Raw genomic sequence first — 23,419 nt, forward strand, 5'->3', positions numbered from 1 at the left:
GTTGGTGATACGTGGTTTTTATTGCGCTCACCATTGCAATGGCAATATAAAAGGACGATTTATAGTTTCAGGACTGCGAGAAGTTACTGTTGTAAAAATGATTGTCATTTCTGCTAAAGTCATTAGAGTACAAATACTGATACAGCTGTTAAGATTTTGAGGGCCTTGTACAAATTAGCCTGAAGGTACTAATGTTGCACCTGCATTCACTTTCCATTTGCGGTATTTGGTGTATGTTGTGCATGTAATATCTTTGTGAAGTTTGAGCATTCTCGCAGTGTATCGTTTTATGCGAGAAATTTTAAGGATTTGGGAAGGTTGGTCTGAAATGTATTTGATTGATAATGTAGTAAACAACTGAAGTTTTGGTGATACGCCTCGCTTCAGGAAATATTTTAATGGGACACTAGATGTGGCATTGTTACTATGGTATTGTCATTGCTTATTTCCATCGTTGATTCTAGAATGACAACCATGGTGTTAAATTTTTAAGGAAATAAGAATTTTCTGTTTATTTACGAGGAACATCATGAATGGAGCATAAATCAGGTTTTATTTTACAGTACTGCAACGGGGTGGGACGGGTCTCGATGGACAGCGTGGGAGGAGCGCCTGACGATGAAATGCCGGCGACCGACCTTGTGGATGAATGGGTTGTGAACAAGGGACATGTACCCGAATCGAGATTTCTATATCTCACGGTATGATATGAGAATCTTTTAGTATTAGCTACTGGAATCAATAATTATCTAGACACATCAACTAGGTGGGATCCTTCTGTCTGTCATTATTACAGAAGATAATTGAAATTGCTCAAATTTTTGTCTCCCACGAGAAGTCCCATACCATTTACCAGAAACAAAGCTACCTGACCGATCGCTTATTATGTTTTAATTCCTTCCAATGTCCACACTGGATACACAGACTAAGTTTTATGGGAAAATTGGATGACTTTATTTTGGAACTGTTGATGTTTCATAATACTGTTGGAGTAAGAAAAGTAATCTAAGCATAGGCTAAGTTGTAATATGCACTTGTGTAGTGTATTCATGTTACTGTTAGCAACAAATTATAATAATCATCGGTATGCAGTATTTTTAATTAAAATACGTCATTTCAATTTCATGTTGTTGTTCCATTTCACTCTGCTATTATGTCTTTATCTTTAGTTACACAGGGCAGTGGTTAATAAACACATAGTGTTGTGAAAAACTAAATAATTGTATGATAATAAAATTGTGTTGAGCAGTGATTGAACATCCTGTGTGTGTGTGTGTGTGTGTGTGTGTGTGTGTGTGTGTGTGTTTTGTTTTGTTTTGTTTTGTTTTGTTTTGTTAGATCTCTTTTTTTTTTTTATAATCCATGTACATCCTGCACAGTTAAATTGAAATTAGATTATTTCAACCTTAGCCCAGTGGAGACAGTGAGCTAATTAAATGACTTCTGTCAGAAAATGAATGACTGAACTGGTTGTACAGTCATTTATATGATATTATCATTGTGTTGATAATTGAACTGGCCAATTACAGTTGTTTTATTTATACATGCCTTACTGTAAGTGTGGGGAAGAGTCCAATTGTCATTTTTAAAACAAATAATATGACATGAGATGCTGAAATGGAGTTAGCTTGTAATAGATCCAGATAGAGAGCCATTAGATTGACAGAAGCATTTGATTGTACCTTTCAGCTGTCATCTTTTAACCTTACCTGGCGCTTGGACTATGCTACTGAGCAGTGTGTCTCCACTGCCTACATTCCATAAACTAATATAGACATGGGAAAAATATTGTCTGTGTTCCATCCTCTTTCTGTTTGCACACATAAGACATGGGCATTTTCACAGGTATAAACTTTTCAATATGGTATCTGATCTCTGTAGAAACGTGGTGCTAAATTTGTTACAAAATTATTGTCGGAGATGGGAGTTAAAGTTGATGAATAATGACTAATAAATAGGCCTGGAACCAGTAAACTGTCCCACCACTTACATACATATAGTCTTTTTTGTACCTCACCTTCATTTCCACACACCTGTAAATCATCTGCATACACCACTGCTTTCATATTTTCATCACCTATGTGCAGTACCACTCCTGTCATTATTTCATTCATAATGATGATGGAAAGTAGAGCAGGTAGTGCATTCGCTTGCTTCAGTCTGTTTTTTTTTGTTCTAAACACCCTGTGTTCTCTCTTACTTCTACACAACTCATTCTTTTTCGATACATATCCTTCGTTCTTCTCATAGGCAACCTTACAACTACCCTCTCCTGAAGAGTTTCCCAGGTCTTGCTTCTTTCACACTACCGTACACCTTCTCAGTGTTCAGGAACAGTATTACTAAATCATTGTCATGTTCGCAGTGTCTCTCATGGAGTTACCTTACATTAAAAATTAGATCCACTGTTGATTTTCCTGGTCTGAACCCTTATTGTTTCTCTTTGAGGTCTGATCGTACTATCTTCTGTTAACTCTTTCCCAGGATCTTCTCAAGTACTGTGACAGCATGACACATCAAACCAACTGCCCTATAATTTTAATGTAGTTTCTTAAAAACTGACACTAAGATTCCATTTTTTGAACATAATGGTGTCCCTCTTTCTTTCTGTAATCATCTAGTGATCCAATAAAGACACTGCACTCCTGCAAAGCTAGCTGTTCTCACCATCTCCACACTTATTTCATCCAGCCCAGGTACTTTTCCTCCTTGCTTGATATTTATTGCTTCTTTTCTTCTGGCAGCTTATTCCCATCTCAGCATCCTTCACATCCCCAGATTCCTCATTTTTTCTTCTATGTTTCCAGTGTGGTTTAGTAATTCTTCAAAACATTCCTTCTGCTTCTTGATTTCTTGTTCACTCTCAACTTTTTTTTCGTATAGTGTTGATCATCTTGACACTTCACATAATGCTGCTTTTCTTCACCTAAATCATTCCATAGAGGACCACCTTACTCTTTTCACTGTACTGTCATCTTCCATCATTTTGTACACTCTTCCATTCATTTCCTCTTCTCTCCTGCTATCACTCTTGTAGTCACCTGTTTCTCCTCAATGTATTACTTCTTGCTTACTCCTTTCTCTCTTGAAACAGAGTACTTTGCTTACCTTTGAAAATTCCTCCCTTCCATCATTCAGGTCGACAGAAGTGTCCGATCCCACGCGTCGGCTTTGACCCATGACGTAAGGGTGTTGTCGTGTGTGACGTCATGATGGCGCGGAGTTTGGTTTGTGAGTGTGGCGTGTTTGTAGAAGTCGACGTGTTGTGGTTTGTTGTGCTCTCTGGTGGTGTGATCAGGGTTTTCGTTTGTGTGGTGCAATGGGCTCATTTTGCTTTTGCTCATTATCCAGAATTGTTAGTGTTGGCAGTGTTTGTAGTGGAATTCGTTTCAGTGAGTTAACGATTTTTTGTGAAGGTTAATTTAGTGTTGTTCGCTGTACATCGTGTGGTAATTTTAGTAAAATTAATCGGTTGTTGTTTTTGTTCAGGAATGGATATCACGGATAAAATTAACAGTGCGCAGGTTAAGGGAAGTGTTCGATCCCAATGTGTGGCTGTGTATGTTGATATTGGTATTGGGAGATGTTTTTGAGCTATATAGGTCAAGGGAAGTGTCCGATTCCAGATGATATTGTTTTGTGGTATTTGGGGAGTTTTGCGATGTCGGTTTTTTTCGTCATTTTGTGTGGTTTTGTATGGGGGTGGGTGTCTAAATTCGTTTATATTTAGTTTGCCCCCACCCAAAAACACCCCATTTCCCGCACTTGTCCCGTTAGTGTCGTTAGGCTTTTTGTGGAAAGTGTGTGTGTGTGTTTTTCGATGTATTTTCGTCCTCATAAAGTCTACGTGCTGACTTTATATGCGCCATATTGGAATCATGGTTTATGGTCGTTTCCACCATATTTGTGACGTCATGGGTCAAAGCAGATGGGCGGGATCGGACGCTTCCGTATTTTCCATCATTCCACCAGGTTATTTCTTCAAGGGCTCCGTAAGATAGAGTAAAATTTTGCACTATATAAATCATTTAAAAATAAAAATATGAAATTAGTTGAATTTAAATTATTTAAATTTTCTTGGTAGTATAAATTTCTTTAAAACAAGGCAGCTACTTGTTTCAGTAGTGTCTACATTGCCATAAATTTGCTTTTACAAACATTTCTAAATTGTATTTCTAGACATATTTCATACTAGTTATTAGCTGGATAGAAGCAGTGTAGGGTTAAATTTTATAAGTTGTGAACATTTAAAAAATCAACCAAACAATCTCGGTAACACAATTTCTCTCGGAACATAGCAACCACTAATTCTACTTGGGTTCTTAACAAAGTTAACAATTTGCTTGCGAGGTGTGGTGTTTCGGGCGGCACAAAAATTTTCAGAGTCATCCTGCAAGGACAGTTCTAGCGGAATACTTCTATACTCCCCCCCCCCCCCCCAACCTTCCTTATATCGCCAACCCTATAATGTTTTAAATTTTGGTTACTTTATCCATTTCTTTGTTGATTTTTGACGTGTGTTATTGTGACTTGCTTGTTCTCCTAGACTACACCTTGCGGATTACGTACCTGTTTTCTTCAATATAGTACAAAATGTGTTTGCATGAACATGTCACTTTTAATGATCCTAAGCTTGGTGAAACAGTTAATTGATGGGTGGATGAAGATGTAAATGATATTGATCAAGAAATAGATGAAAAAGATGATTTTACAATAGCCAGTGATCACAATGCTGCTAGTGAAAGGACGGTGATTCAGAGGAAAAACGTGACAGTTGTGATGGGGATGTTGCTGTTCGTGCAATAAAGTACATAGTATGTTTGTGAAAATCAGATGTGTTCCAAGTGTTAGTAAAGAAAAATGTAAATCCCAGAATTGAATGTCAATTTTGCAGACTTTTCATTTGTACCTATCAAGTGCAATTTTTATGTGCCAGTTTAAAACCTGGAATTTAGTTTTATGTGAGCATTTACTAGAATGTTTCAGAATGTGAAATTCAGTTATCTAACATATTGTTTACGTGTACTACATAAAAAAAATGCACAACAATATGTGATTTTGAGTGATAAAAAGTAAAATGTTGCAAGTGTTACTTAGTGTAATAAAACCAACAAGGAGTATTTAAATAACACTTAAGTAATTGTAAAAAATAATATAACTTAAATTAAAAATTTCAAATATCTGTGCTGTAATTCTTGGGTTAAACATAGGGGTCCCAGAGACCTTGTAGAATACATTATAGAAACGTCACCTTATGGGTCAAAGGTTAATACATTCTTTCAAGTTAAACTTAATTTCTACTTTCAAAACTATTATGAGTGAGACGTGTGCTTGCTGTCATAGGATAGTGAGTAAGGAGATTTGTTGCTAATCTCCCAGGAAATATTTTCCCTGGGGAGGGGGGGGGGGGGGGAATCTAGTTGGGAGAACATTGGGAAAATACAGGATGAGGCAGGTAAAAGTGTCCTGGAGAATAGAGTTCGGGTGGGGAAACAAAGGAAAGGAAATACAGTACTAACCTGACTAGCAGATGTTGAAAGCAACCACTATACATCTCTTGGCAATTTTGGGCCTTGGTCAGCAAGTTGTTGGAGGCGGATTGAAGTTGGACAGCTGGAATTACTGCAGTCTCATCTGAAATGTTCTCCAGCAGTTCTTGAAAACTATAGGGTTTTTGTGATACATGTTAGACTTGAGGGCTCTCCCCACAAAACACTTGCACACTGACAGATCAGGTGACCTGAGTGGCCAGCTCGGGTCGCGACCAGACTGACCTCTGTTAACTACTCTGTCTGGCGTTACTATTGTTTAAATGTGCTCCAAGATTCAGCCGGCTGTGTGGGGAGTTGTCCATCCAGTTGGGGTGTGGTTATATGTGTACATTCAGTCCAATTGTTTCCACTCGGTCCTGGCCTCTTCTATTTGCCCCATCCTGTAGAAGAGGCTTTCTCCTGTAATTGCAGAGTACACAGCAGGAACATTTTGGCTGAGGAGCAAGAAGGGAAAATCTGTGCCCTTCAGACAGTTGCAGGAAGGAATTGTTCAGGATTAATCGATACAGGAGAGGAGAGTGGTTGGGAACTGCAATTGGTAGCGAGACAGGAAGAAAGAATGAGATCTTTTTACTACTAACACTGCTAGCACTGCCAGAGTTAAGTGGTAAAGAGTGTCAGGTAGGACTAGGAGTAGGAAAAGTGCACCACATTTCAACTGGGATCAGGAAGCCTAGAAATGTGCAAAGTGTTAAGAAGAAGAAAGTGTTACTACTAGGCAGTAACCATGGGTGAGGTATAGGCCTTCAGTTACAGGAAAGTGTAGGGACCACAGGCATTTTTAAAGCAAATGCCGGAGTAAGCTAAGTGATAAACGACTTTGGATCTCTATGTAAGGATCTTTCAAAATATGACCATGTAGTGATAGCTGTTGAGGTGGTAAACAGTTCGGGCAGGAATGGGCCATCTGACATAAATGGTGACCTGGACAAGGTAGCTTCCCTGACTGGTAGTGTCAATGTATACTATGTTGAACTGTTCCAATGTGATGTTCAGCCAGGTTTTAATGGAACTGTGGCGTGGATTATTGGAGGCTTAGAGGTGGCAGTGATTGCAGCTGACTTTTTGAGTGTTGCTCTGGTACTAGTTGTGACTTTTTTCTATGATGTTTCACCAAAGTTGGGATGAAATGAATAGAGAAGTCAATGTAAATGCAAAATTCTGTAAATTCGCAGCATTATTATAATTGAACTTTGAAAAAAACATTTCCAAAAGTATCTGGATCAGTATTAGTGTCTCACAAACAGAAAAGGATACCAGTGATATTAGGAAGCCCTCCTGAACCCTAAAGTACGTCAGTTCCATGAAAAAGTCACAGTGAGCCAGAGTTTTGAAATTTCTGCCATATGTACAAAAATTTTTATAGGAAGGTGATAATTGCTGCAAAAAACTCATTTAATGACGAAAAACATACAATGCAGTGAACAAAAGCAAAACAGCCTGGGATGTCATTAAAAAAGGAACAAAGGAGAGAGAAACAAGTTGGTTGATGGATTAGTTAGATTCATATTCCATGGATCATTTTGCACGAAAAATCGTAATGACGTGGGAAGAGTCATTTTACATTCACATCAGAAATTAATTTGTAAGTAAGGCTAAATGCTGACATTTATAAAGATTTTTTAAACAATCTAATAAGGGAGTGGATAAAATAATCAATGATTCACACTTGTTAGCAAACTATGTGAATGAATGTTTTTCAGATATTGCAGAGAAATTAAAAAGGAAAAAAAACCTGTAAATAATTATGTGCTAAGTAGAATGATTTTATTACCAACCACAGGGTGTGAAGTCACTAAACCGGACAGAACCTAAAACAAAATCAGTAAGCTTAAGTGAAGTACCAATGTGTGTGCTAAAACAAAACATGCAGAGCACACAAGCTCCCTTAACTGTGGGAGTGTTTGTTTAGTGCAGCAAAGTGAGGTGGAAAAAAATGTTTAGGGACAAAATAAAACTTATATTTTATTTAACACATGAACACATTTTACATATAGGCTACACACATGATCTCTTTACCAATCAACAACCATGGAACATCATTTCACAGAGGTCTAATGCACTTAGCGCAAAATGTCCTATGCACATTATACACATTGGAAAAATACTTTGTTCACATTTCTCCAACATACCCCCTTTGAACAAATATATTTCAGATACCAACCGTAATGTTTCACCAACTCCTGTCACTTGTCTTTATTGAGAGGCTTGGGTAGAAGATGTGATAATATTTCTTCTGTGTATAGATATTGATGGTTATATTTCCCTGCTCCAGATGATTTCTGTAGAAGTGATCCTTTATGTCAATATTTTTGGATCTTATGCTGTTGACATTATTGTTGGCAAGCTTAATAGCTCCCATATTATCACAGTTGGTTTTATTTTTGTAAGAGATTCTATTTCACCCATCAGTGTTCTGATTCACAGAGCTTCTTGGATAGTGGAGGATAAGGCCATATATTCAGCTTCCACGGTGCTCAAACAACTGTCCTCCGTCTCTTATGTGACCAGGATAGGAATCCTCTCTCAGTTTAAAGCAACTTCCAGTGGTGGCCTGTCTACTTTCCAGCTCACTTCCCCAGCCTATTTGACTGTACCCTTCTAAATTTAAATTTCCATTTTAAAAATATTTTAGCTTCAAATATCTGAATATTCTATTGATTGCCATCCGATGTTTTTCATTTGGATCATTGCAAAACTTGCTTGCAGCATTTGTGGCAAATACATTGTCTGGTTTGGAAGTTTGTGATAAGTGCAGTGGACTTCCAATAGCTTCCAAATAGGATACACTTTCCTTATATTTCTTATCTTCATCATTTATTATCAGTTTTGCATTTTCTTCGATTGGGGTAGGAATAGTCTTACAGTCTTCCATACCAAACTTTTCTAAGATTTTTCTTGTGTACTGAGATTGATCAATCTGTAGTTCTTCTCTGTTGGTACTTCGTAGAATCTTCATAGCTAAATATTGACTAACTTCACCTAAGTCATGCATGTTAAATTTTGACTGTAACTGTTTTTTTTTTTTAAAGTTCGTTTTATTTTCACTGTTGGTACAAAAAAATAATAATAATAATAAAAAAAAGAGCTATACCCATATGGACTTGATTGTAATTTATTCCTTGCTTCTTTTATAATATGTACTTGGATCTGGTTTTGACTGTGGCAAGCTCAGTTTTATCAAAGTTTTATGTAAGCATTTATTCCAGCAGTGGCCACTCTGCTTTAATTCATTCATGCCTTCCTTCAAACACCAAACTTTCCTTTTCTCTGGATGAGGTTTGTTAACTTCATCAGGTGGGGTCACATAAATTTCCTCTTCCAGCTTTCCATTCAGATAGGCTGTTTTCACATCCATTTGATTAATAAATAGGCCTTTCCTTACTGCAAGAGCTAAAAGGTATCTTAATGAGGAATATTTCACCACTGATGAGAAAGTCTGATGATAATCTATTCCTTGTTTCTGACAATATCCTTTAACTTCCAATCTGGCCTTGAATTTTGGCATTGCACTCTCAGGGTTTTTAATATAGTATTCCCATCTTGTTCTTAGTTGCTTTTTATTTTCAGGCATGTCGACCCATATGTGTCATTATTCAAAAATGACTGTAATTATTTTTCCATTGCCTCTCTCCAACTTTGAGCATTGGTTATTGCCAAGGCTTCATCGCCTGTGGTGGGTTAAATGTTGAAGGTTTGGGCAACATACATTTCATTCTCTGGGTATCTTTGTGATTCTATTATATGTGTAGGACACCTTAAATTGTCTTCCTCTGTTGAATCTTCTTCCTCAATTCCTCTCTCAGGTAGCATATCAGTTTGCTCTACGTCCTTATCTTCCTCTGTTTCAGTTTCCATCTCTTCTTCAGAATTATCACACCTTATGTGAATTACTGTATTATTTTGACTGTTTTCCTTTATTTTATGTTTAGAATCCTCCAAAAATACTACATCTCCACTGCTTATTAGTGTCTTATTCACAGGATTACAAAATCAGTATCCTTTTGAATCTTTACAATATCCAGCAGCAATATATTTCTGCTATTTTGCATCCCATTTACATCTTAATGGTTTTGAAATCTGAGCCATTGCTCCACATCCAAAGACTTTTAAGTACCTTAGGTCCGGTTTCTTCCCAGACCATACTTTGTAAGGTGTCTTGTTTCTCACAACTTTGCTACGTAATCTGTTAATTAAACACACCACTGTTGACATTGCCCAAAGGCACTTAGGTAGCTCAGCATTGCTTAGCATACTTCTTGCCTCCTCTACAATGGTTCTGTTGGCATGTTCTGTAACTCCATTCTGAGAGACTATAGTGAATGGTAGTCTGATGCCTGCTGACATCCATTTTTCCTTAAACTGTCTGTTTACATATTCTGATCCATTGTCTGATCTAATAATTTTAATTTTCCTCCTCATCTGTCTTTTGATAATTTTGCAGCAAACATTAAATACATCATGCACTTGATCCTTGGTGCTTATAAAGTAAACACAACTTTACCTAGAAAAATCTTCTATGAATGTCAGGAAATAGTAGCTACCTCCTAAGGATTTATTCTCCATAGGACCACAGAGATCTGTACGAATGAGTTGCAAGACTTCCATAAATCTGCTTTGACTTGATTTGAAAGGCAGTCTAGCCTGCTTCTCTTGAAAACACATCTCACATTTTAAATTATTATTTCCATAATTTTCCATCCCAGTTGCCATATTATTCAATAAGGCTATATTTTGTCTATTCAAATGTCCAAGTTTCCTATGCCACAAGAAACGTTTTGCAGCATAAACGGGGCGATTTCCAGTTCCAGCAATATCTTGAACTGTGTTATATTTGGAAATATGTTTTACATTAGTTACAGTAGCAACAATATCACCACAAGAGTCGATTATTTTGGTTTCCTGTATATTAAAGATAACTTTGTTACCCTTCGTTACTATTTTGCTTACTGACAGCAAATTAGTTGCAATATTCTTCACATAACATCATGAACAGTTACAGTTTGTTTTTCCCATTCACAAGCAAATTAAGACCAACTTTTCCTCTGAGTTCACACTTTAACTTAGACCCATCAACTGTGGAAATTCCAATGTCAGTCCTTGAGTGAACTTCATACAAAACTGATGGCGCTTTAATAATATGCACAGATGCTCCTGAATCTTGAAACTACTCTGCATGATTGTCACTTGCTTCACTAAAATAATAAAAAGCAGAAAGTACCTTATCTTTATGGGCAGTTCCTCTCTCAGGACTACTAAAATTAACATGGTTCTTTTCATTAATACTCAACCTTTCATTACAATGTGATGAGAAACATCCAATCTTCTGCCACTGAAACATTTTATTGGCTTCTTCTTCTTGTATTTAGAGTATAAAGCCGACACTGTTTCTATCTTTGGATCATAAGAGACTGGCTCATTTTTCATGTCCTATAGAATTTTTACGTTCATACTATCTGCTGTAATGGGTATTCCTGAACTTTCTGAACCCATATTCATAGGTGAATATTTCTCTAGTAGTCCAGCTAACAATAAAGTGCCAATCCATTCTTCTGCAATTTCGAAACCAATATTCCTGAGACAATTTGACATTGAAGTTATTTTATTCACATATTCGTCCACATTTTTGCGTTTGTTCAATATTTTAGTTATCATCTCACAAAGTAATCATACTTTTCTGGTTAAACCTCCATCTTCAAATGCATTTTTCAGTTTGTCCCATACCTCCTTTGCTGATGTAGCCTTTTATATGTGAAGATAATTTACTGGATCAATCAAAAAACAAATAAATGACTCATTCACATCAGGGAAATTTCCAGAGCACTTAAAACAGGCAAGAGTGGTGTGCCTGCTGAAGAAAAGTATGCTGCAGACATAGAAAACTACTAGTCCATTTCCCTGCTATCACCATTATCAAAAATCATAGAATCAATGAAAGGCAGATTAGTGAATTACTTGAAGGATGTAACCTGCACAGTGAATCACAGTTTGGTTTCCAAAGTGGTAGAATTACAGAGCCAGACATTATAGAATTAACAAAAGTTACTTGGTGCTCTTGAAAACTATATGTGTTACAGGCATATTTTTAGATCTTTCTAAGGCTTTTGATATTGTTGACCATAAGATTCTATTCAATTAAGACAGAAGCATTGGGAATACGAGATATAGTTAATGACTGGTTCTGCTTGTACCTAGGAGATGGGGTACAAAGACTGGAGGTAATACATACCTCAAAATACATACCTCAAATAAGTGTAAAATCTTTTTTCTGTGATAGTCACTGAGAGAAAACGAGAACTACTTGAAGAAAAAGCAAATATAAAACCCTAAAGGAGTCTACAATTGACCAATATAAAGTAAATGAGATTGAACATAGAGAAAACAAATGCCATGAACTTAAGTTTGAAGAAGAGGGAAAGTGACAAATTACATGTGGATGGCTGCTTTATAGACTATGTAACAAACACAAAATTTGTAGGAAATTAACATTGATTCTCAGTTGCAATGGTGTGAACACACAAAAGACACTTGAAAACAGCATGTCATCAGCATTTTATGCCATTTGAGTCATGTGATCAGTATGTACAGCCAGTGTCTTCTAGTTACGTTCTGTTCATATGGAATTTCATTTCTTAGATATGGAATTGTTTTCTGAGGAATGGATGTACAAAATATGAACACAGTTGTCAAACTTCATAAAAGGACCATAATAATAAACCAAAGCTTATTATAAAGATCTGTTCAAAACACTAGGGATGTTAACAACACCATGTAAGTACATTTACCAATCAGTTGTGCACGTTGCAAATAACATTGGTAATTTTTGCATAAACAGTTCTGTTCATGACCATGAAACAAGATGTAGACTGAACTTACATTTTTCAAGAAAGAATAAACATAAAACTCAAAACAACATTTTCTACTGAGGAATGAAACTGTACATTAAATTTTCCAAGCAGATTAAAGAGAGTACTAAAACAAACTTTTCAAAAAAATGCAGGTTTACTTTCATTACACAGAGTAGGGGTTTGATGAATAATAATAATGATAAAAATCATATTTCATATAACACCTTAACACTGTGTTTCTTCCCGCCACCCATTTTTTTAAAATTCACTCCCAAAGCTGTGCAGTGTGCAATACTAAAATGTTATCCTCTTTCTGAACTAAACATCTTACTCATTAGAGGGATGCTGACTCAGTTTTTCAGGATACCAAATGGGAAGTTGTGGCACTGAAAATGAAAATCAGGATAAACTGAATGAGGTAGTGATATTTGAAACAGACTGGTCTTATATTTGTGAGGGTGGAGGCTCCATTCTTCATCTGGCTGCTCTCATTTAGGTTCTCCACGACTTACAAAAATTACATTAGGCAAATGTTGAGATGGTTTCTACTACAAGGCGACAAGTCCCATCTTTGTCAAACTACAGCTGTAAATATGTAAATGGCTGTGTATATGGATTATATTATTTTTGTTGTTATTAAATTTTAATACCAAGACATATTCAATATCCTTGTAAAAGTGGACTATGGATAACAACAACAACAACAATTACTACTACTACTACTACTACTACTACTACAGTAGTACTATTACTATTACCTTGACATCTGCCAATGTTCTCTTTGAATTCTGGTCATATATTATGTTGTTTACTACAGATTTACTCAACAAATCATGGCTGTGCTTGATTGCTTTAAAACTTTGCTTCTTCGTAAACCAGGTTTTCCTGAGTGCTAATCCATTACTTTTACAAAAGGCAATGATTATTATCTTTAATCATTTCTCCTTCCCCACCCTGCACCCTGAGTGCTAATCCATTACTTTTACAAAAGGCAATGATTATCATCCTTAATCATTTCTCCTTCCCCACCCTGCCACTGCCCATCGATTGGCCTTTATCTCATTCTATTCAGAATATATTTTGTGGTGTGGGTGTCTGGGTTTCCAGTACTAAGTATGTTCTCAAAGATGATGATCTTTTATTTCCACAATAGAATATATAGACTGTTGTTTATCATCCAGGTGATATGCATGTTTTTGGTTTTAGATTCATTAATAGAAGTAATCTTGGTTGTCTTTCAGGTTAATCCCATTGGCTCTTCTTCTGCTGGCATAGCAACATCATCATCAGACATACACATTGATGTTGACTTTACATCCATGGATTTATGCATTTGAAGCTCAAAAATAGTTGCTTTGAATGTTAAACTTAAAAGCACTGTGGACAAGACACCCTCTCTGCTGATCCTCCCTTAGTCCAGTGCACTATTACCATTTTCCGGGAACCAGCAGGTTTTCATTGAGTGTGACATATTGAGCAAATACTCAGTCACAGCATGTCGATTAACATTTTCTAGACTATTAAAGGCCCACATGAAGTCCATACAGAATGTGGGGGCTCCCATTACATTAATATGCTATTATGTATGCCTACCTCAGTACAAATATCTGGTCTGTTAGACATAGTACCATGTTTATACTGTCTCAATACCTCTTCTGAGTACAGACTTAGCCTATTACACAAAACGTCAGACCTAATTTTTTGTATGACATTCAGCAGGGTAATCCGTGGAGTGCCACGTTGTATTGTAGTCCTTCTCATATATAAGCGGAATAACTTTCCAGAAATTTTCCTAGCCTCTTAGTAAACCAATAACTTTTCCATTCTTCAGGAACTGTGTTGCAGTCCCATCACTTCCATGTGATTTGTGGTTTTTGAGATACTGGATAAGCCTTTATACTTCCTGAAATGTAGTCTCCTCACTTTGTGGTTCTGTTGCATAATAAGGCAGTGTTTCATCCTCCTTTGGGTCACTTTGAGGATTTCCTGGAAGTATCCTTGCCAATGGTTCATTGTCTATTTACCATCAGACAGATTCCGTGCTTATCGTTACACACTATAACCTTTGGTCTTTTTTCTTGGGTTCTTTATTTACATTTTATAAAACTTCCTAATTTCATACCTGCGACAGTGCTCTGTTATCTCCTCTCTCCTTTTTTCACCCATCTCCTTTTTTTCCTTCTGCATCTTCTTGCTACTTTAGCTTTCTTTCCTTTGTAGAGAAGGTCTGGCTAGCTGTTGTTTAACACTCGGAGACATCTTTACCTAGACTGCTGCTTCTGCTCTACTGCTTGCCTACACTACCCAACATACTATTTGTCCTTTCATGGATTTCTAATTTCATCTATTGTTTCTTGGATGGTAATAAAATAACTCTCTTGATAACGTATAATATTATCAATATTGATATAATTCATGATCAAATGTTTGTGAATTCCTAAGGGACTAAACTACTGAGGTCATCAGTCCCCAGACGCACACACTACTTAAACTAACTTATGCTAAGAACAACACACATGCCCATGCCCAAGGGAGGACTCAAGCCTCCGGTGGGGTAATTCTTGTCTATGCAGTTTTTTTGTCCTTGGTCTCCTTCCTGCCTTAGGGTTATGTACATCCACAAACTCTGCTACCCTCTGACAATTATTGCTTTTTTCTTAATAACGAAAGATTTCTTTGCCAGATGACATGTGAAAAGCCTTTTCTTTCTCAATTACTACATCATAATCCCTCAGAATTATCATGAATTTGTAGTTGGATTTTCTTTTTGAGATTGTTTGCAAATGATCATGATCATCTGACTCTTTTATAGGGGCACGTAAATTTACGAAGACAATGTTATTAAATTCTCCTATGACACTGAGTGTGCAAAGTCTAAGAAGGGAGATTGTATTTAATGTCGTGTCAACATTGAAGTCATTAGACAGAGCACAAGCTCTGATTGCATCGAGGATGGGGGAGGAAATTGTCTGTGTCCTTTCAAAGGAACCACCTTGACATTTGGCTGGAGCGATTTCGGGAAATCACGGAAAACTTAAATGTGGATGGCTGAACATGGGTTCAAACCCCCCCACGCAAGTCCCGTGTACTAACCACTGCACCACCTCACTTGATGTGTGCAGAGTCTCTCATTACATAGTGTAAGTTCAGGACAGACCTGTGATTACTCTGACACTGTAATACAACTCCATATTCTGTCTGTACATCATTTTTCTCGGAGTAGAATAGCAGAAATTTTTGTTTATGTGTATCTCTTATCCTTCTATCTATTCTCTTTCACTGTAACAGTTGTCATTCCATATTTCTAACTCCCCCCACCCCTCCACAGGAGCTCACCATGATTTGGTGAGTTCGTGCGTGGCTACCACGGGCCCTCAGCCTTTGCAGCACCTCTTCCCTTTCCGTGCTAGATGTCCCATCCTCCTGCTGTTCTTTTTCCACTCCCTTGGGGAAAGTGTTTTGGGAATGCATTCTGGAGTTTCGGTAGCCTGGAATTGGAACAGTCCCTCATGGTTTTTTATTTTCTTTTTCCTTCTTTCTTCATTCTCCATCTCCTCCCCTTCCTCAGGTTCAGCATTTGAGGTCTCTTTGTTTCTTCTTCCTCCCTGTGTGCTCCTGAAGGCTGGCCCGTGCATATGATGCAAAACAAATGACTGGGTAAAGCGTAATTCTCAGCCCTGGATTGGCATGTAGGGTTTACACGTACCCCCTGGTACAAGCCAGTCCAAGGGAGGGGGCCCCCAGCCAGAAGGAGCATGCCATCAGACACACTGGCAATTGGGGAGTTTCCACAATGAGCCATCCATCATCTCAATCTATGTCTACTAAAAGTAGACAGAATGAGGCTAAAGATTCAATGACTTGCCCAGCTGCACCTCGGTTCCTCGCAGTCTCACGTACCGAAGGAGGTCAGTTTTTTGCTACAGTTAATCCATTTATTATTCAGAAAGGTGTTGATGCAGTTTCAAGCCCTGTGAAATCTTGCTCTCGCTTATGTAATGGGACTTTACTTGTGGAGATCACTTGTGATTTTCAAGCCCAACAGCTGCTTACTGCTTAGCTCCTCCATTGCTATCCTGTTTCTGTCGAGGGCCATTACACCCTGAATTCTTTTCATGGTGTTGTTTACACTCAGTTGCTTGATGTTCTGACTGGGGGGGGGGGGGGGGATCTAACGTTATTTATCCGATCAGGGCATCAGTGCGGTCCATTGGGTAATGAAAAAGGTTGATGCATACTTAGTGCCAACACACACTCTTTTTCTCACATTTGATCGAGTAGTGCTTCCTAATCAAAGATTAAGGCAGGCTATGACGAGAGTGACCAGATTTTCCGTTTGAAAAAATGGGATATTTGCGAAAAATTGGGATAAAAAATGAGACAAAACATGACACTAGACAAAAAGAAAATATTCTGCTTATATGCCTGCATCACTTTAATAAAATAAATAAAAACTAGAGTTTATAAACATAAAAAGGCACATATTTTAACCAGACACTTCAAAACATGTGTGGAATGGCACTGAATCATATGATAATTCATTGTTCTTCCAAGAACTGATTATAATTCAAAATATTGAGAAATTGATACAATAATTTGTGACAGATATGTAGACTATTTAGCTACTGTATGAGGAACACTGCTACTAACATTGTACTTACAATCAGAAGAGATAATATCTTTCAAAAACTTTGAATTGGTTAACAGAAGGTGTAGAACACCTTGCAGGTAAGGTCTTGATAATTAGTCGTAACTGTTACAATTGCTTCAGTAGTTTCAGTGGTAAAATGGTTTTTCTCATGAATCTAAAGAGAATTCATGATTGAAATTACCTGTTTCTATTTTTACATGAAGTACCTGTAGTTTTAAGTGTATGGAATACATCACACCATCTCTTATCTATTTCCAAATTAGCTTTTTCCCATTCCTCAAGTTTCTTGGATACAGTGTTGTTTGCACATCCTGTCTCATCAAACAATACATCTTCGTCTATCTGAAATGTTGCACTGAATCTACTGTTTATTATACTTTGAGGCAGATTAAAAGTACAGCTCAAGAAAGAGAATTTTTCCAGTTACCTGATGAAATGATTTCAGATGTTGAAATGATGTCCACTTTTCTCGATAAGTCACAAAAGTGTCATAAAATAAATTGATAACGTCTCAGATTTTGACTGAGTGAAAATACCTTCCTTTTCCAAGTTAATTAAAATTGAAGAAATAGCTGAGGTTGGAAATTTACTAACTTTCCTGTTAGTTATTTTTTCTTTAAGCAGCTCTAACTCTTCAGATGATTCTGTAGCTGAAATCTTGGTTCTTGATTGATTGTGGAAACATTTTCAATTGGCTTTATGTGAAATGAAGCGAAAGACATTACTGTGGGTTTTCAAAAAACTGTCTCAGCACTAAGATAGAAAATAAGATGTCAAAGGTTAAATCAAACAGTGGAAACTCCCAGCAGGAATATCAACAATGAAGGAAAAGACAGAGTGCTACTTCCTCTAAAGAAGACATGTTAAGTTGCAGACAGGCACAATTAAGATACTTACATAATGCTCGGCCTAAGATGCTGGAGTTGGCGGTCAGGGTGCATGAGGTATGCTTGCTTGTGTGTATGAATGGTGTGTGTTTCTCTTTTGCCGGTTTGAAGACTGTAACTGAAAGCTTTATGTAAGTGTCTTTTAATTGTCCCTGTCTTCAGCTTAATGTGGTAAATAGCAATCTGTCTTTTCCTCCAATGTAGATTTCAAAGGTTCATACATATCAATAACTCTTGTAACTCCTGGCAACAATGACAATGATCTAGTTTTAATAAGACCTAGAGCTTGCTTCTATTCAGTATTTTTTATGTCAGTGGGAAGAATGTCTGCATTTGTTTGAACTCAGTTGTATACCACTTGGCCTACACAACTGATGCCTTGAATGTTCATCTTGAGAACACTGTTCGGTTTGTAATAAACGTTGTTTATCCCAGTCCTCCTTTACCCACCAAACTTGGTATTACAGTTATCTGCACAAAATGTGTCTATCTTGTCAACTATATTTTACTTTTTTCCAGAATATAGCTAGCTGATAATTCTGTCATTTCTCCACCAATGTTCTGAAGACAGATTACTTTGCACTAATCACTTTTGGTAGGAATGAAATACCTAACTAGAATAAACACTAGCTTTATGCTTTTGTGATTTGATGCATCAGCTATCACAGAGACATACTTGGTATTGTGAAGTTCTGACTGAACTTCGTGCATTGCGTACAGTGATAAAATGTTCAGTAAAATCGACTTGCGTTTTTCCTATAACATGTGAATTTTTTTCTCAAATAGATCTCTGATGAGAATAGCTGTGTAATCTGTTGAACAGAAAGAATAATTGTGTTTTGCGATATGGAATGCAAACAGTCCTTCTCCTGCATTGATATGTTTATCTTCCTCTGTTTATAGTTTATTCGTACTTTACAAAGGAAGTTGTCCTGCTAGAAGTCCTTGCAGAAACTGCCAACTGGTGCTTCTTTTTCTTTATGTGCTGTGTTACATCGGCATGTCCTCCTTATTAACGAGCGTGAGGTAGTGTCACACAAAGCAAACAACAGACAATGGAATTGCCTGTTTCTCATTGTTGTCTGTAACAGTCCAAAGACATTGTGTCGTTTGCATCTACTGCACTAATAGTGAATAGCTAATTTGTAACTACAAATACAATTGAACATTGATAGCCCTATAATGTTCTTTAACAAAAACTTGTTACATTCGTCCATCTTTTCTGCAGTTGCAAATAATTGAGATGAATTGCGAAGCTCGTGCATAAGTCTCTGGCACTGAGCATGATGGTGGAAACTCTTCTGTTCACACCTCTCCTCATCCCATGACCAAAATACTTCTTCTTTACTCTAACTTTGCATTCAAGACGAAGCAAGACTCAAGAAAATGTTGAAAAACTATTTCTATGACACTAAATTGATGTGAAAAAAAAAAAAAAAAAAACGAAAAGAAGAAAGAAAGTTATTGCTGATTATGAAAAAAACAGGATGTCTGGTGTCCCCTGTAATATTTTGTGGTACAACAGGACACAGAAAGAAAGATAGGACACTCCCATTAAAAATGGGATGTCTGGTCACCCTAGGCTATGAAGTCATCACTGTCCAACCATATGTTCCAAACCTGATGCGTCACTACCAATGTCAAAATATAACCACTCTCATGTGTGCTATCAGAACACAGCCACTGTGTTACTTCTGGAAGAGATGCTTGTGATGGTGATTGCCCATCTCCTTCTCCCCACTGCATCAATTAAAATGGCGATAGTGCCACGTCGTCCCATGAGTGTCCCGTGTATCTCGATGAGCGGGACGTCCAGGACATCTAGGTGAAGAAAAAATAACGCTACCCTGTCACTCACAAGTTGTTGGCCAGTTGAAAGCCCGAATTTTACCATCTGGCAGTGACAGTACTGTTCTGCTCCACAGAGGACCTTGCCACACAGACTTATGACCTTCAATTCAGTTATAGCTGCAAAACTGCCCAGTATCACAATAGCATCCCTGTCTCATTCTCCTATAGCTGTGCCACAAGCCACCAAATCTTTACACCCGGCAGTGAAATCATCTGCTACACAACCAGCAGGCCGCAAAGAGCAAAAGAAACTCTCCCATGAAGACATTGTAAATCCCTCCAACCAACAAATGTCATCACCCTTTGGTGGTTCGCAATTTCCTGACACACTACCTTTTTGAACCACTTATGTTCCAGTGTATGTTTGCTGTCTGAGCTATTGACTGTTTAAGCGAAAGATGTGTGGGTTGTCAACCGCATTTTACTTTTTATCCATTGAAATAATATGGTGAAAGACATTTAATCTTTAATCTTTGGTTAGGAACCTCCACTGCCTCTAAGGCATATTTTTTTTGGACCTTTTGCTATGGGGAAGTCCTTGTTTTCAGCTCTCTTTCCTTCATCAATTGGGCTTAACGTATAGACACTTTTAACTTCGTTCCCTTGTTGGTGTTATAAGGTTATGTGACTTGGGCACTTATGACCTTAGTTGTTTTTGTGCGGGGGGGGGGGGGGGGGGTTTGGAGTGTCACCCAACACCAGATTTTTAGCCATTTTTTCATATTAATTTGCCTCAGCCGTGTTCAACTTTGTACAGGCAATCTAATATTCCTTGTGGTGTCATTTGCAACAATAGATGTTTCTGAGGTGGATGGATTGGCCTTGCTCTCAGCCTCACCCTTTCTCCCTGAAAGACTGATTGTATCAGGGGATTAATTTCCATAAGGAAGTTGACTTCACTATGCGTGTTAAGTTGTCCTACCATGTTGCATGGTAACACTTCATTTGGTTCCTCATGTGAGGACAGTTTGGCTTTGGTGACTCTGCCAGTAAGTAGAATACCAAAAACCCGAGCCACCTGAACAGGCGTAGACTACTCTGTCCAGCACTGAAAAAGCATTTGATATGGTGGCATCCCTGGGAGAGGAGGTTCTGAATTTACATAAGGTTTTTCAAAACTGACATTGTGAAAATAGATTTGCTTGTAAAATAAGATATTCATCTATGGAATAAATCTTCAAAGTATTTCGCACATGCCTGTTGAAATAAAAAGCTGAAGGAATAGAACTCTGTTTGCACTCATTTATCCATTATTTCCATCATGATTTCAGGCTTTGTTGATATTTTTGAGGAATTTATCTGAAATATATTTGTTTTTAAATTGCAGGTGGAGTATGTTGGAGGACAGAGTGGTCTCTATGAACCTGGTGCACCATTCTCTCCTCAGCCATCTACTTCCTTGCCAGAATTTGACAGCCACATAAATCCTCTAGACCCTAACATGAGCTCAGCAGCACAGTATTCACCACCATATACTGGACAGGTACTGGATAATCATTTATTAGGTTATTTACCAAGATTGAATACTGAATGAGTAATTTTTTGATTCACTATGTCAAATATAAATACTTCACAGCAGGTACTAGTGTCTTTAACAGGTAAATGTGAGTGATGTGAAAAGTATTTGGAAAAAAGTGCTGCTTAACCATGTGTTGTTGACTTATTACATTATTGTCACTCGCGAGACATTTTGTAGAAGAGGCAAGCCACTTTATGCAAGGAGTTGCATAAATAGCACAACTTAAACATTTTGAAAATCAGTTAAAGTTAGTGTGGGACAATGTTATAGTTTTGTAGGTGCCCAACGGAAGAGGTCTTTGGTGATCATTCAGTATCAAAATTATATAATCAACAGAGCAACTATACTCACAGTAACAGTGAAGATTTGTTGTAGTTGCTCCAACTTACATTGATACTGCAACATGTAACAGAAATTTGTGCCATCTAATCTGGATAAACTTAAAGAATACACACTCATGAGCCAAAACATTATTACCAACTGTTTAATAGTGTATAGATCTACCATGGGAATTTTAGTATCCCCGACGGCAGATGTTACAATGGAAGTGGATGAGCTGGCGTACTGGTAGCAAGACAGTGCAGAAACCTGCTGTGGAGGGCACAGGCAATATGCAGGATGGAGAACCCCATTGGTAGAGGTGTTTACCTGTGGGCAGTGGGAGGCTGGATGGGCCAGTGCTACTCGGAGTTACACCACCGCAGACGTCACATAGCTGACCATGCAGTGGGCTGTGTCGAAGTTTTTCCCATACTCGTCTCTATGTGGGTTTGAACTCTCTGCTTCCCGTATACTGACTTGCACAGCAAATTCTTTTCTCTCTCATGGGGTTTCTGTTCCCCAGCTATTGTTGAGCTGCCATTGGCCTGTGAAGTATATTCGTCGACTGTATTGAAGCAATTTTGTCAAGTTTGTGTAGATACTAAAGGAACAAAAGACAGCAGTGATTCTGCAAGACATGTATTTGTGAAGTATATGGCACCAGGTGTCTACCCGCAGGTCACACATATTCCATATATTACTGGCTGGCAGTTTGTGGGCATGAAACTGGTGCTCGATAGTGTCAGAGACGTGTTCTATCAGGCAAATTTTGTGGCCAAAACGTCACGAGTTCACTACTATCCTCCTCAAACAACTGTAATGTGTTTCTGGGACAGTTATTCTGCTGGAAGATGTCATTAGTGTCAGCGAAGACATCAAGCATGATAAAGAGATACAGGCAATCCACAAGAATGTTATATACAACACAGCTGTTATGGTGCCCTCATTACTACTGCAGGTCCCATGGAAGCCAAAGTGAATCTCCCCCATAGCATAATACTGCACGCATTGGACTGCATCCATGATGTAATGTATATTTCAAACAGCAGTTTGTCTGGATATGACCATTGGCGTGATGTAACAAGACACAATCCGTTTGACCAAATAACACCTTTCCATTGATCCATGATCCAGTGTCTACGTCCCATGCCCAGTGCAAGTGTTACAGATCATTCATGGGTCAATACGGGAACACACAGGGGATCGACTGATATGGAGCCCCATGTTCGACAATATTTTCAGTGGTGTGCACTAGCACTGTACTCTGCTGTCATATCTACCACAGGCCGTTGCCTGTTGTGCTTTATAGAGTGGACAAGCCTCTGACCACCACATTCTGTGATTTGTCGTCTCATCGTGTCATCATTCTTCAACCACTTTTCGTAAGTGCTCTTGATAATAGCATGCGAACAGCCAACCAGTTTCTCCGTTTCTTAGTTGCCTGTTGCTGGTGTTGGGCCATAACAAATTGCCCTTTGTGAAAGCTGCTTGCATCAGTGGGTTTCCCCATTTGCGGCCCATATTGTGGTTCTGCATTTGCCTCTTCCCCACTTGTATACTTCACTTGCTGAGTCACATGTCTGCTATGCCACCAGGTAGCAGACAGTCCTGTGGTGATAATGTTGTGACCCATCAGTGTATGAGATTGCAAAAGATCAGGGCACAGCTCACAGTTATTCACTGTCAATTTGGAGGTACGTTTTTTCAGCAAATTTTTTTTTTTTTTTTTTTCCCTAGTAGCATTGTTCCACCTAGGCACTTAATTTTACCTGATCCAATATTTTGCGGTA

At 37.9% G+C, this 23,419-nt stretch overlaps 1 protein-coding gene across 3 annotated transcripts in view; it reads left to right on the forward strand.

The window, feature by feature from the left end:
* Positions 1-216: 216 nt before the first annotated feature.
* LOC126091950 (PR domain zinc finger protein 10-like) overlaps positions 217-23,419 on the forward strand; it is a 239,838-nt gene continuing 216,635 nt past the window's right edge. For 2 of the 3 annotated variants that reach the window (XM_049907286.1, XM_049907288.1), the window contains exons 1-3: positions 292-429; positions 564-701; positions 21,117-21,272. In XM_049907286.1, the coding sequence (XP_049763243.1) occupies positions 427-429; positions 564-701; positions 21,117-21,272 (297 nt within the window). In that variant the 5' untranslated portion in view covers positions 292-426. Of the gene's footprint in view, positions 430-563; positions 702-21,116; positions 21,273-23,419 lie in introns of all 3 variants that reach the window. The other variant, XM_049907287.1, reaches the window with a different exon arrangement.

Source organism: Schistocerca cancellata, chromosome 7 (assembly GCF_023864275.1).
Source record: "Schistocerca cancellata isolate TAMUIC-IGC-003103 chromosome 7, iqSchCanc2.1, whole genome shotgun sequence".
In the NCBI taxonomy this organism is placed as follows: domain Eukaryota; kingdom Metazoa; phylum Arthropoda; class Insecta; order Orthoptera; family Acrididae; genus Schistocerca; species Schistocerca cancellata.